Raw genomic sequence first — 15917 nt, forward strand, 5'->3', positions numbered from 1 at the left:
CAGGTATAAAGTTTGCGTTAGCGAACAGTGTTCCATGTTTGATATGGGAGGAGAGTGGACACACACACACTAATTGTGTTATTCTTACAAAATATACATAGCTGTCGTGTCTGTGTGGTCATGTTTGAGTACATTATGGTTCAAGTTTGGGTATGATTATATGATATTTTATATATATTATTATATATTATTATATATACATATATATTATATATACATATATATATATATATATACATATATATGTATATATATATACATATATATATATATATATATGTGATATCATATATATATGTATATATATATATATATATATATGTATATATATATATATATATATATATATACATATATATGTATATATATATATATATGTATACATATATATGTATATATATATATATATATATATATATATATATATATATATATATATAAAATAATATATAATATATGATATTATATGATTATACCTGCAAATGACAGAAAATGAGCATTAGGGTGAAAAGCAATAAAGCCAGTGGGAAAGTGTCAAAAACTCCTAATATTAAATATTAAGTGAAAAGATATTTTCAGCCTCTTTCTAGAAAGCTGTATGTCAGTGATTTTTATATAAATCACCCTTTTAAACTGGCGTTGACCTCCTAGCTCTCTGCTAGACCGCGACTCTGTTAATTCGAGGACTGAACTTCATCTCAAGATTTTCTTTGGAGTTTTGGGACCTGAAAGAAAACAATGACGTGAATTATTTGCTTGTTTTTAGAGTTAGAAGTAGCCGATTGCATGAAATAAGTGTTTATTTGTTTATTTGTTTATTTATAAGGAACCCCATTAGCTTCCACAACAGTGGTTGCTCGTCTTCCTGGAGCCCAAACCATCAAATACCACCAAATAAAACGTTACACAATGAGTTGGATGCAAAATGTCCACATAATTTGGCTCTTACATCCACAATAAGGTTTTACAATTCTGAAAATGTAAACATGTAAATATTAAAAATTATAGATAAAATAAAATAAAATAAAAAAAAACACTCAAACAAAATACACAATTTCCATTACAAGTGACATTACCCCTCTTACAATTTTACAAATAAATTTAAATTTTAAAAAAAGTGTATGACTGAACCATATATAAAGACTGACACAGGTTTCAGCATGCAGTGACAGCGAGTACATGCTCAGCCAGCCGCTCATAACGACTGCAACACATCTGTTTTTCAAGCAGCAGCTCCAGCAACACTTCCAACTCATCTTTTTCGTCTCTGTGGTAATTGGGGTGATTTCTGTTGTTTTTTCTAATTCTCTGGACATATATGTGTGCTGTCTCCTTCCCCCCGCATTCTTTATGCTAAGCTAGACTGAACACCATCCCAGCTTTCGCTCTGTACTACACATGAGATTACTATTGATCTTCTTATCTCACTTGAGGAAATAAAGCAATCGGGTATTTCCCAGAATGTTGAACTACTGTTGTTCCTGAAATCCATCTGCGTTTGACAGACTGCTGTTCTCCTCCTCGCACAGGAAGTGGCAGATATCGTGCGGCGTATAGTTCTGTCTGCGACACCTCCCTCTCCTCTGGAGACAAAGGTTTGATTGCTAACAATGCACCGATCTAAACAGATGTACGAAGCCAGCAATGCGACAAAATCCACTTGTAAAAATGGCTAACGCGTCTGCGTCCCTCTCACTCTGCTGTAAGTACAGATCTGACTTGTCCAGGTGTGATCCATTAAACACATTATTCATACCTGAGGGGAGAGGAGGAAGACAGAGATCACCATCTGCTCACAGCTTGATTAAATTAATCATGTGTGAACTCTGGCACAAAGGCCCCCGTCCCTCCCTCTCTCGCTCTCTGTGAGACATCACGCTCTCGCTCTGTCAGTATGTGTCGTTGTAAAATAAGCAGCAAGAAACTTCGGGGGAAAAACTAGTTGCCCTTTACTTTGTGGATCTGCAGATGGGCTCCCGTTTTGCCCCAGCTGGGAGCCACACAACATTTTGCAAATGACTCTTGTGCGAGCATGCTCTTGGCAACACAATCAAACGCATAGCAAGCGATGGAAAAAGCGCTTTTTGTGAGTCATCGCTCGCTTTGATACGAAAAAGAAGCCGTCGTGTGGTTTGAAGGGGACTCGGAGTCGGTACAAAAGGCAAATGAATTGCCTGTGTTTTCCCTTATGCCTCTTTAAATATTGGAACACAAAAAGCCTTCGCAGGGAGACAACGTTGCGGGGCTTGCAGAGCAAATGAGATTCTCTCCACGAAAACAAATTCTTCCAAATCCTCGGGTGTGTGTGGGCGCGTGTTTGTGTTACAAGTGCAACGCCTGCTGGGATAGGTTCCTGCAAAACAGCAGTGTTTCGGAGCAGAGCTGATGAGCAACTTGAAAGTACACAGAGGATGTGCGGAGGTCTAATTGAGTGTTTTTTTGGGGGGGTTAACATCCACGCATGGTGTTTTGCAAATCGGGCTTGTGTCCCATTTAAGGTCTTCATCGGTTTAAGCTGTTTGTATCCCACACAGTCAACACGAGGCTGCTGATTTTACACTGATTTAACGCAGAGAATCAAAAACAAGCATTCCAAGATTTCATTCCTTCACAATAACAGCTGATTGCTAATAAGATGCAATCTCCAATCTCCTTTTTGTCGTGACATCATTCAATTATTCCTCCCTAAATAAGATCCAGCTCTGAATCATCATCACAACCCTCCAGCACTTCCACTCCGCGCTAACGGCCCCGTACTCGTGTGCTAATAATAGCGACTCTGTCCTCAAAGACGTCTCCATCACTTTCGTTATGAGCATTCTTCTTCTGTCTCTGGGTTATTTTATTCTCCGTTCTTCGGTGGATGTTTGCGAGTCAGCGTTTGGTTGGAAGATTGACAGCCAAAGGCACAAACAGATCCAGACCCAGACTTTGTGCAGCTGTGATATTCCTCGATTTTGTTTGCAGTTCTGTTTAGAGTTTAAAATCGTTTTAGTAACTCTTTAACCCTTTTACTGAATTCCACTTCCCTCTAAAAAACTGCCATCCAACACTTCATCTCCTCATCTACCAGCCGACTGTCAATCAAACCTCAACTGACAGCCCAGCTGGTGAGCTCTCACGGATCGTGCTGTTACCCAGCCGGTGTTTGAGCGACAGCAGTGTGCTGGAGGTGGCCAAGTTTTCCATCATGCCGAACGAGCGCCGCATTTTTACATGACATGATCATCAAAACAGAATAGTGCTTTGGAGTTGTTATGTTTTAGTGTTTTCAGAAATGATGCCGGTCGCAGCTTTGGTGATGAAGAAACTGTCAGAATGTGTCTGAAGCAGCTTTTAGGAGGCGTTCAGCAGCAGTAATGGGTTGTTGTTGTATTTTTTCCGAACTCTATAGACTGTTTATACAAGATAGATGTAGCCACACTGGTATCATCCAGTTTCTTGGCCCTGTTGTGAAGCCTCATGCTGTCTGTTTTGCCATTATCGTGTTGGTTAAATGGGACGCAGTGAGGAAGGAAGGATGGTTGGTAACGAGCTTCTTTATCATTCAGGACATCATGTTGTATTGTTTTAAGACTTAAACTAGCACTAGAGCCCATAAACCGATGCAGAAAGTGTTTACTGAGGTCATAAAGTAAGGGAACGGAGGCTGTAGGTACGTCAGTGTTTGGCTGGTTGGCTGGATCTCCGAGGCATCCGATTCCCCGACTATAAACAAAGCACAGTTTTACATTGGGGCCTACAACTTGTCTTTTATTCGGATTAGAGGCAGAGCGGTTGAGTCGAGGGAAAACCCTTCAGGAGGAAATATTCTGATTAGTTTTAGACCATCGTTATTCTTTTGAACCGACGACAGTTGATGCTGCACACACTCAGCTAAACAAATGTGTTTTTCTAATCATTTTATGTAATAACAAATATGTTTTCTAATAACCAAGTAGCCTTTTAAAATGATGATTAGCATTAGATAATAGTGTGCCATTGAAACACACTCATGAAAAAGCTTCTACATAGGTTCAAATATTCAGTGATTTACTAATAATGATGTCGTTTTGTCATATTTGATTAATTTAATGTCATTTTTCTGTTACTTTCCTTGAAATAAAGGAACGTTTCTTAGAGACCTCCGCTATATATATATTCACGTTGTTCGTTCGAGCTTCAGTAAAAGTGGATAACAATAGATTTCACATCCAAAATACTGTAACTGTCGGGCTATAAGCCGCTACTTTTTGCTTTGAAGCTTTGAACCCGGCGGCTTTTAGTCAGGTGCGGCTTTTCTAAGGATTGTCCATGATTTTTGTGATATCGTAAGAGGATTTGTTTAGTTTGTTCCGCTGTTGTACGGCACTACGTTGCCTGGCGGAAGGGCATGTTTTCAGACACACAGTATCGGGGTTCAAGAGTGGTATGTTGGTCACATGTCCATCCGCCAGGCAACATAGTGCCGTACGAAGTAGCGGAAAAAACAAACTTCAAAGTAGCGCTGCGCATTCAGCGGGAGACGTGGATGACGAGCGGCGATAAACTTGCGAAAAGCAAGTTATGCTCAAGTCCACCGGTGGAATCTGACAGCGTGGAAAAGTGTGAAAACATCCACGATCACCTAAAAAGTTATGCAAATATGTACCCCTAATTTTTTTTTCAAAATATGAATAAAAGGGGTGTGTCTCCAAACAGCCATCTCTTTCCTGACAATTCCCTTTGTGCATATTCTCTTACATATGATAAGTCAACATTGAAACACCGGCGGCTTTTAGTCAGGTGTGTACGGAGCCCCGCAAGGGACATGGGAGAAAAAAAAATTTAAGACGGACTTTTGCGAGATCTCGCAAAACAAACTCGGGATCTCGCAAAACAAACTCGGGATCTCGCAAAACTTTTGCAAGATCTCGCAAAAGTTTTAGCCGCAGTTTTGGCTCGAAGTTTTAGCTCAAACTAACGGGAGGTCGAGACCTACTACAGCCGGGAGGAACACCGCTTTCCCGGCACATTGTGCCTCGACCTCCCGGTCGGCTTCGAGCCAGCATCCGAAGAATGCGGCTAAAACGTTTGCGAGATCTCGCAAAAGTTTTGCGAGATCTCGCAAGTTTTGCAAGATCCCGAGTTGGTTTTGCGAGATCTCGCAAAAGTCCGTCTTAATTTTTTTTTTCTCCCATGTCCCCTGCGGGGCTCCGTAGGTGTGGCTAATGTATGTCCAAAACAGGATTTTCCCCTGATTTTAGCTCGTGTGGCTAATATTCAGGTGCGCTTTGTAGTCCAGGAAATACGGTATACAAAATCAAACATTTGCAACCCCTTGTCCAAATAAGTGTTTGCATAGTTTCTTTTAATAATGTATAAACTCAGTTTAGAGCACAGCTTCTATATTTTTGGTGGTCATTCGCACATTGTTTACAGTGATTCTAATCTGGAATAGTCCTGCTCTCATCAGTCCTGATTGAGGCTGATCTCAGCTCTGATTGCAGAGGTCGTGCTGACGCTGGAGAGCCGGTCGCAGCGTGCAGCCTGCCGAGCCAATCATATGTCAATTTTGCATAAAGTGACTGGAGGACAAGGTGAGCCACTTTGTCACCCAGCAGTGCGTCTCATTTCTAATCCATTAGGTTGTAGGGAGTCCAGCTCTGATGCCCTCAGGTTTGCAGGAAGTGTGTGTGCGTTTGTGTGTAACTGTCATGGTGTCTGTCTGAGCTAATAAAAGTGTGACTCTCCACAATCGGATGAGACAAAGCTCAGGGTTTCCTAGTTTACAGATGCCCGGGGATGAATACCTTCTGTCACATCCCTTTCATCCTCGTTCTCCTCATCACTTTCTCTGCCTCTCGTCCTCTCCATCACTCTCTCGTACCTCACTCAGCATCCTGTCGGCACTTCTTTGTCCTCTGTGTTTTGTGCTCTTGTCATCGTTATTTTTTGTTCCTCTTGTCTGTTTCTTTCTAGATTCCATTTTATTAGATTAGTAGATGACGTTTTCCTCCTTTGCATCACCAAACCTTCTTTTTAAGGCCATAAATGCTGATTTTCTTTTCAAATTGTGTTACCTCACTCTCATTCTTTTCTGGATTTGTGCATTGTGTTGTGTGTAATTACAGCTGAGCAGATATTGATGTGGCGCCAAGTTCCTACGCCCCACAAGGGTACGACTGGACAAAGTGCTGGACTCAACAGCGAGCATCATATTTGTGTGCTGACCATCTCACACGTGTGTTTGTGTTTGCCCGATCTGCCAGTCAGGTCACGTTAACATTCATATGAAGCATGAGTGAGACGTATTTTTAAATTCTGTTGAATTTTAAAGCATATTTCTCGTCCCAGCCCAAATCCAACGGTTTCATCCTGATACCTGATGGCAGCCAGGGTGGCGTTGCCAAACCTGTATAGGCCTGTGTATCCCTCCACGGATATGCAGTCACTGATCCATCAGCACAGCACAATGTTCTCCACACACGTGCTGCTCTCATTTGTGAAAATCACAGGGTGGCAATGGTGGAACTGCTGGTTCTGGTATTCTATGGCAGATGCCAGTCGGGCTCCACAGTGCCAGGCAGTGAGCTCAGGGCCCACTAGATGGCGTTGGGCTCTCTGCCACCTTCATTGACTCTGTTTATGATTTTGGTGGCTTAAACCTTTAAAACTGGTCAGAGCAGCACGCTCCGTTTTGCGTAACTATTTTTAAATCCCGGTAGCTCTGCAACCACGTGAGCTAGCGCAATAATTTTTTTTGCATATGAAACCGGAGGAGTTGTACTTACATCTTATGCCATCAGCTTGTCCTCGGTCACAGTTTCCTTCCACATATAGTTTTGCAAAAACTGCATAAAAAGCACTTGCAGCAACAAAAACACAATATTCCAGAAACACGCTTTGCTGATCCGATCAGCTGTTCGTAACACTTCCTACGTCCATCAGCGTGAACTATCGCATGTCCTCCATGACCTGCCCGAAACCGGAAGTGACGTCATTTTCGTGGAAATGTAGTTTTTTACCATCAAGGCCTCATGAGCCTATACTGGTGTTTTTAAAAGTTCTGTTTGACTTTATGACTTTCTGTGTGGTTTCTGGGATGCTTAGGACTCATATTGCACTGCTGGAAATAGTTTATTTTGATGCATATGCTGCTTTTTTGCAAATTTGCATTATAATATTTATTTTCGTTTTTCCTGCAGTGTATAAAAATTGGTGTATTTCAAAAATAAAACTATGAAGACACTCAAAATAAATTTCCTGTGGTGGGAAACTATTTTGTGCAACTTTTTTGTATTTACAGTTTTGAGGGATAAGCCTCTTAAATTTCTCTAACTAGAAATATATGTTAAAAAAGCAAAAACGATTTTCAATTTTTTTGTAGTTTATTGCACTTTTTTGCAATTTATGTAATTACTATGCACTTAATGCAGACATATTATTAAAATGTAGGCTTTAATGGTTGTATTGATGTATATCAACTTGAAATGCTCCCAAAAATGGCTCCACAGCATGTAAACATATAATATAAGCTCTGGCGGACTTGGTTCTATGGTAGGTCTTAAAGGGTTAAGGACCCTCTACGGCCCTGTCTATCTCCTGGAATCTCCTCCATGCTCGTGAGACTCTATAAACATGAGGAGGAGAAAATGTCAGTGGCCTCCACTAGTAAAACCATTCCTGTTTTGGTGGTTGTGACATTGTTGCCCCTCTAGAGCTCCTGTTGTTAATTTCACGAACACCAAAGCAGCTGATACCGATTAACACCCCCTCTGTTACTTAACTGACCAGATCAATATCCCAGCTTTACCTGACTTGATGCTGTTCTCTGATGTTTATCAGTCATGTTTAAACAGCATGTTTGGAAATCCACAGTAAATGACACACACACACATTCCCACACTTGTAGTACGCTAAATTTGACTTTAATATCACGCCATCAGCACTGTGTCCCTGTTGCACCTACATCATTTGTACAAACATTACACTTGGTAGTGTATAATACGCACACGGACACAACCTCAACATTGTCCCACTTTATTCTCCCTGACGTCTTGTACAAAGCTATGATGTGCCCTCCAGCTGTGCTGTAAAGGGTAGCTTGGTCCAACTGAATTAGTAATGAGGTTTGTCTAACACAGTGCGGTGCAGGTCACAGCGCACTCCCTCTGCTCATCTGTTCTCAACCCGAGCACAGAGTACACACACGGCTTCAATCTGCCATCCATCTTTCTTTTCTCCTCTCCAGCTTTTACTTTTTTTGTCTGTTCTGAAAAGCACAATGCATTAACTAAATGCATCAGCGAATATAAATGGCTGCAAATGAGGTGACTTAAAACTCTTAAAAACTTTGCATGACTCAGAATGCATTTGTGGCCAAGAAAAATGGAACACCGAATCATTTGCAGTGCTTTTAGGGTGCTTATTATGAGGCTATGAGTGGACTTGGAGGGAGGTGCCATTTCACCCACGAGGGCACTGAGTATGTTATTACCAAAGGGGGAAGTACTGCTGTTCAAAGTAATAAAAAAAAGCCATTTGCCGTAGGAAGCAGGCACTTCACAGTCCTCCACTGAGGGCTGGGAATAGAAGTAGAGATATTCGGCTGGTTGGAGTCAAAATCTTAAAGTCAAACTGCAGAAACCAAAATTAAATCACAGTAGAAACCTGTGGAGTATGTTACTGTGATGTGCCATAATTACCCATCTGGAGAAAACTCAGAACATGAGCCAGTCACGATCACGTGATGGAGTTTGTGTTTTCTTAGTCATCCCCTCTGAAGAAAAAGTGACCAAAGAGCTCAACTGAGTTTTTGGACAATTTTTGCACCTCTGCTTTTTCCACGAACATAGAAGTGAATCATTTATCACCTTTCAGGTGTTTGAAAATGTATCGCCATTTCTTGTTGGACATTTGTTTTTCCTTTTCTTTTTACCTCCGCAGAGAAGGTTTTTGGTGCGATAAATGTGAGAGCTCCAAAAAGGTTTTAGTCAATTCTGATGAAACTTAGTAGTTTGGGGTGATGTTAGCAATCCTTCAAAATTCACTTTACATCCACCGACGTCTTCAATGTCACCTTAATAACAAATCACTACATATTGCCCATTACTCCTACATAGTATTCTTGTAATCCCAATAAACCTGTCATGCTGTGCTGATCTTGATCAATGCAAGTTTTGTTTGTTTGTTTGTTTTTTTAAATATGAGGAACAGAGTGTGACCATCCTCTTTTTCAGGCTTTTTTACATTTGTCTTTGGTTGGGCATCATGTTCGGTCATGTGTTGATAACTTGCCCAATATGTGACTTCAGTTCAGTACAAAATTATCCCATACATAAAGGATATTGTCTTATTAAATATTTAATGCAGACCAGTGCAACGTCGCACATAGTTTTGGGGGGCAAAGACACAGTACAACACAATATCTATGAAAGATGTGCAGGCTTCAAATGAGCACGCTCAAAGCTCAGACTTTCACTGGCTGTAGCTCAGGTGGCAGAGCAGGTCAGCCACTAATCAGAAGGTCGGTGGTCCGATCCCAGGCTGCCTCCTGGCTGCATGCCAAATATCCTTGGGTAAGATACTAAGTTTGCCTACTGGTGGTGGTCAGAGGGCGCCAGTGTCCGGCAGCCAGCCTCTGTCAGTGCGCCCCAGGGTGGCTGTGGCTACAATGTAGCTGCCATCACCAGTGTGTGAATGTGTGGATGATTGAATGTAGTGTAAAGCACTCTGGGGTCCTTAGGGACTGAGTAAAGCGCTATACAAATGCAGGCCATTTACCATTTTGAATTCACTTTCTGCTTGCAACTTAAAAAAGTGGAAAACATTCACCTTCAAAGTAACATTTAAAAAAGAGCTTTTACTTTTACTAAATGCTCTGTTTCTGGTTTGTGTCACACTTTTTCACTTTTGCCGTGAGTAGTTTGCAGACAAGTCACTGTCTTCCAACCAAGGACGACCCCGTCAATTTGCTGGTAGTCGTTTCCCCTGCTGACCGCCGGCAACCACTTCCACAGGTCCAAGAATACACATGCCGATGCTAAAAACCGATTAGGATTGGGGGATTTTGGCGAGGGCCTTGGTGTCTTTGTAAAGTTTTGTAAAGCATTAAAACCACCAGGTTTTAATGCGGCGGCAGACTGGTGTACCCTGAATCGGTGTACGCCTTCGATGCTTGTTTCCTGTGGGGGAAGACGGCGGGTCTGTGTGCCGCGCTGGAGTGGTAGGGCTATGCAGGATGACTGCTGCATTTCCTTCGGACTACTCCTCACCCCCTACCCAACCCTTTTTTTTGTTTCCTGTTCTCATGCTGTCCTCCCATAGGTGCCCAGCATGAGTAGAGGTCTATTTTTTTCCTCTTGTACTTTCCCATTGTTGTGTACTATTTCAGTGTTTTTCTGTAACGCTGCCGATCTCCGACCTGTATTCCCATGTGATGTCTATGTTGTGTGTGTAAGTCGGGGGGGGGGGGGGGGGTTTCTATTCCTCTGCGGGGCAACCTGCATATGGCCAATAAAGCTTTCATTCAATCCTCAATCATAACAAGCTGTTGGGTGATGAGTTGCAGTCGTGATGATGTTTAGTGTTCAGTTGGAAGTTGTAGATGAGAACTTTAAGCTTACCAACTTTCCCTTGTTGAGCAGAAGGTACTAAACGTTGTCACCTTGTGTGAAATGCAAACCTGGCACAGCACAGCGGGTCCTGCCAAATGTCAAACGTCTTACAGCGTGACAGCCCAACGCTACAGTACGTGGGCTCCATGAAAAGCGGTTTAAAAAAGTGAGTAGCAGGTTATAAAAGTTGACAGCGCTTTGAGCAACTGTCAACCGCTGTCATGGGAAAAGAAAACAAATACTTTTTGATCTTTTTGAAAAATTGAATTAATTCATATTTCTGTTTTTTTACTTTGTTTGAGTTTAACTTCAAGCATTCAAACCACTGTGGTGTATATTACACATTCAAGATCGTGACTTCCATGCTGGCTCGGTGTTGAGTTCATTTTTATGGATTGAAAAAGTTTTTGTTTATATACTTTCTGTGTTTTCAACACCTTCACACCTGAGTGAGGAATTCCAGCCGGCCTCGGTTCATGAATATTTCATTCTCTCAGAGGATCCCCATCTTTTGGTGATTCGGACAAACAACCTGCAGCCTGCACAGTGAAAAGCGGAATATATTAAAGCCTCTTTGCCTGCTATATTTTTTTTAAATCGATCATTTCAAACCACCAAATATGCCTAAAGCATGTTTTTGGTTGTTACTGTTTTCCACCATGTGCATGTGTGGCGCAGAAGGCCGAGCTGATCTGAAAACCAAATGGTGTCACATTGGGGCACGTTAGAGGATTTGTTTCCACTTCTGCAGAAATGGAAGAAGCAGTCCAAACTCCCAACTCAAGAGTTGGGAGTTTGTCTTGTAATCGGAAGGTTGCCGGGTCGAGCCCCGGCTTGGACGGTCTCGGTCGTTGTGTCCTTGGGCAAGACACTTGACCCGTTGCCTACTGGTGGTGGTCAGAGGGCCCGGTGGCGCCAGTGTCCGGCAGCCTCGCCTCTGTCAGTGCGCCCCAGGGTGGCTGTGGCTACAATGTAGCTGCCATCACCAGTGTGTGAATGTGTGTGTGAATGGGTGGATGACTGGATATGTAAAGCGCTTTGGGGTCCTTAGGGACTAGTAAAGCGCTATATAAATACAGACCATTTACCATTTACCAAATGGATCTGCGCAGCTGCCTGATGGTGTAATTTGGAATGACAATAAAAATCCCTGTTTCTTCAATCGCATTTGAGTTCCATCCTTTTTCCCGATGCTGCAGAAATGACTCTTTCAGCCCTCAGTCAACAGGTTTTGTTTGATAACCACACGGAGCGCTTAGACTTGGTCATAGTCATTTCTCCTGAGAAAGCACTGTGAATAGAGCTGACGGAAGTTCATTTGTCATTACATCCTGCAGTGTAATGTTGTCAAAAGCATCTGGCAACACAGTTGTTGGTGAGGGTGATGAACACTGCTGACGGAAACTTGGGGCCCCCCGTCTTGCCGATGGGGGCCCGTCTTTAAATGACCGTAACTAGGGATGGGTATCGTTTAGGTTTTACCCGATACCAGTACCAAACCGATACTTTTGAAATGGTGCCGGTGCTTAAACGGTGCTCAAACCGGTGCTTAAAGAATGGAGAACACAAAATTGGTCCAAAAACCTCTCATGTTCAGCTGTTTTTTTGTAAAAAGATAACAATGTTAGCCTTTTCTGCAGCTATGGGGCATATATGGTATCACTCTTGGCTGGAAGCAGCTTAAACAATGGAAAAAACACAAACTTTGTCCAAAAACCTCTCATGTTTAGCTGTTTTCCACTTTTTCTTTGGTCATTTTAGCCTTTTTGGCCAGGGTGAAGGGAGTATCTGCCATCAAACAAGAAGACAGCTGCATGTAGCTATGATGGTGTTTGCTAGTTCACCTTACATGCATTAATGTAATAACGTGGTTAGCCTACTCAACGTAAATTACACACGAACAACATTAAGCTACTCATGCAGAGAAGAACGGCTGCTGCTGCATCATCATCCTCATCATCTCTGCTACACTGGCAGGGCTAGGGGCCAGGACTCTCCTCTTCGGGTTTTTGAAGAGACGAGACAACATCGAGACGGCCTTCCTGGAGGAGATTAGGAACCTGGAGACCTGGTGCCAGGAGAATAACCTCCTCCTAAACATCAGCAAGACTAAGGAGCTGATCGTGGACTTCACCACAAAGCAGGCAAGGAATTACAAACCCCTCATCATCAGTGGCACACCAGTGGCGAGAGTGGACGGTTTCCGATACCTGGGTGTCCACATCACTCAGGACCTGTCATGGTCCTGCCACATCAACACCCAGGTTAAGAAAGCCCATCAGCGTCTCTTCTTCCTCAGAAGACTTAGAGACTTCCATCTGCCACTGAAGGTGCTCAAGAACTTCTACTGCTGCACCATCGAGAGCGTCCTGACGGCAAACATCTGCACCTGGTTTGGGAACAGCACCAAGCAGGACAGACGAGATCTGCAAAGAGTGGTGCGCTCAGCCGAACGCATCATTCAATCAGAGCTCCCTGACCTGCTGTCCATCTACACCAAGCGGTGCAAGACCAAAGCTAGGAAGGTTATGATGGACCTCTCCCATCCCAACAATGGACTCTTCTCACTGTTGAGGTCTGGGAAGCGCTTCCGCTCCCTTAAGGCCAAAACAGAGAGAATGAGGAGGAGCTTCTTCCCCCAGGCAATTCGGGCCCTGAACCAGGTGTAGGACTGGACTCTCACACACATCACATCACCACACGCACCACCACACATTTCCTATAATTTCCTATAATTTATAATCTTTATAATCTCTTTCTGCTGTTTGCACATTTTTATTTATTTTTATTTTTACTGTAAATTCCTAAGTTAATTTGTAAATTTTGTAGTAAATTGTAAATACTGTAAAACTTTTTTCTGTCATTTAATGGTCGGGCATTGTACAGCTACAAGCATTTCACCCCCATGTCATACTGTGTATGGTTGTGTGTGTGTGACAAATAAAATTTGAATTTGAATTCGAATTTGAATTTGGGGGATGTTGTTAACTCCGGGTCGATAACAGGCACCACACCTGCAGTAGATGTGCTCGGTGTGAGGTCTCGCAGCAAGCTATCAAATTCGGCGCATTTCTCGGCTTTTAAAAAAACGCTATGCGTCGCCTGGTGTTTCATTGGATTTGAGGTGTTACCTCCTTTGACAGTATCACAGTATCAGCTTAAAGCACTTGTTGCAGCTGCTGAGTTTGCATCTTTTGCTGTGAAGTACAGCCAGACTTTTGACCGCTTCGTCTTGGGCATTTTTAATCTGTAGCTCTGCTCTAAAAGAACGTACGTACCTGGACCCGCCTACTATCCTCGAAACGTAAAATGATTGGCTAGAATCTAAAGTGTGTCATTCCATACCAGTTGGTGGCGGTAATGCACCTTTCAGTTGTTTGCCAACCGCCAATACAAATGTAAGGAAGAAGAAAGTGTGTCACAGCTCAGGAAAAAAAGCACCGAAATGTGCGCTGCTTTTCGGTCTGGTTACTACCGTTTATGTCAGAACCGGTGCCATCATGGCACCAGATACCGGTACCCATCCCTAACCGTAACTCTGTTCCCGTTGGTGCTAGAGACAAAAATTCAAATGGTTTCTGAAAATAAAGACGATTTACGCTCATATTCGGTTTATTACAGAAGCACAAAGCATTCACAAGGTACAAAATAAGTCCAGGCAGCCTGTGTGATACCTGGGTGATAAAGGGTTAACTGTGTAATCCTAGTCATCGACCGCTCCCTCCCTCTGTCCACAGAAACTCCTCTGAAGGATGGGGAAGATGCGGCATCCTCGTCAGACGCAGCCTCAGACCCCGCCTCCTCACTCTTCAACCACTGGGGTCACGACCTTGGCCCGGAAAGCCGAAGGGTTGCCCTCAAGAAGTTCAAGTACTATGGCTACAACGGTTACCTTAGCGACCGCATCTCCCTCACCCGCCCGATTCCAGATTTACGGCCTGACGGGTGAGTGTCGGTGTGGTGGTGTTCTCCTGTAAGGATTTAACAGGATGTGATTCTGGCTCACAAAGCTTCTGAATGTTGGCGTTTCCCCTCAGATGCAGAAACATCTCCTACTCATCAGACCTTCCCCAGCTCAGTGTCATCTTCATCTTTGTCAACGAGGCCTTGTCGGTGTTGCTGCGCTCCATCCACACGGCCATCCAGAGGACTCCTTCCCACCTGCTCAAAGAGATCATACTGGTGGACGACCACAGCAACAGCTGTAAGAACCTTAAACCTTCCTCAGCATTTCTTTTTTCATGTCTACTTCTACTTGCACATCTTCTTCTGCTTCCTTAAGGGGTCAACACATTAGATCATCTTCCTCCATCTCACCTTATCCCTAAGATTCCCCCCTCTTACTCCGACTCTCTGCATGTCCTCCCTCACTCCATCCATGAACCTCCCTAGAGGTCGTCCTTTCCTCCTCCTGCCTGACATCTTCAGCATTTCCACTCACCCTCCTCTGCGCATATCCAAACCATCTCAGCCTCGTGTCTTTAACTTTGTATCAAAACCGCCGAACCGGAGCTGTCCCTCTGATGTACGCGCTTCTAATCCCAGTGGAAATCTTAGCTCCTCCAGCTCCTCCTCAGTGCCATCATCTCCAAACCAGACCTCAGAGCAGGTCTCACTACAACCTTGTAAACCTTCCTTTTCACTCTTGCTGCGATCCTTCTGTCACAAATCACCCCTGACATTCATCTCCACCCACTCCACCCTACCTGGACTCTCTTCTTCACCTCTCTTGTGCACTCTCTCTTGGATGGTTGACTCCAGATATTTAAACTCATCCATCTTCACTCCCTCTGCTCCTTGCAGCTTCGCCTTTACACCCGTCTCCGTCTCATTCACACACGTTCTCTTTTGCTTCTACTCTTGCTACAGATCAGTGTCATCTGTAGATGTCGTGATCCATGCCAAGTTGTATTTCTTCTAATCCTATAACGATGCTTTTTTTCTTGGGGGGTTTCTAATCAAAGTCTTCTTGATCTTTTACTTCATGTAGTACTGGAATTTATTTGGTGTAAAACTGCAGAAACTCGGTCAGTGAGGACATCCATATTCAGAAAGCTTTGCAAACCTGTACAGTTCTTGCTTTTAAGAAAAAGATATTGCTGCCTCTAAGGATCTGCAAATAAAACACATCTTCTGAGTATAAATTAGTGTGTCTGTATTTATATGTACGTTTCAGAAACAAAGGTCTTCACAGGCCTCTTCTCTGTATGTAGATTAAGATTTTATATGCATTGAATTATTGATTCTTCAGTTCTTCAAAGCAGCTCTTCGGCTGGTTGTAACAGCATCATATGTGTAAGATCAAAGATGCTCAGTCGCAGTCGCAGCTGTGTAAACAGA

General features: G+C 43.0%; 1 protein-coding gene across 2 annotated transcripts in view; it reads left to right on the forward strand.

Annotated features, from left to right (window-relative positions):
* LOC146513442 (polypeptide N-acetylgalactosaminyltransferase 18-like) overlaps positions 1-15917 on the forward strand; it is a 245275-nt gene that overhangs the window by 108128 nt on the left and 121230 nt on the right. For both annotated transcript variants that reach the window (XM_085165437.1, XM_085165438.1), the window contains exons 2-3: positions 14315-14522; positions 14615-14781. In XM_085165437.1, the coding sequence (XP_085021563.1) occupies positions 14315-14522; positions 14615-14781 (375 nt within the window). The remainder of the gene's footprint in view (positions 1-14314; positions 14523-14614; positions 14782-15917) is intronic.

This window comes from Neolamprologus multifasciatus, chromosome 7, assembly GCF_963576455.1.
Source record: "Neolamprologus multifasciatus chromosome 7, fNeoMul1.2, whole genome shotgun sequence".
Taxonomy (NCBI): Eukaryota; Metazoa; Chordata; class Actinopteri; order Cichliformes; family Cichlidae; genus Neolamprologus; species Neolamprologus multifasciatus.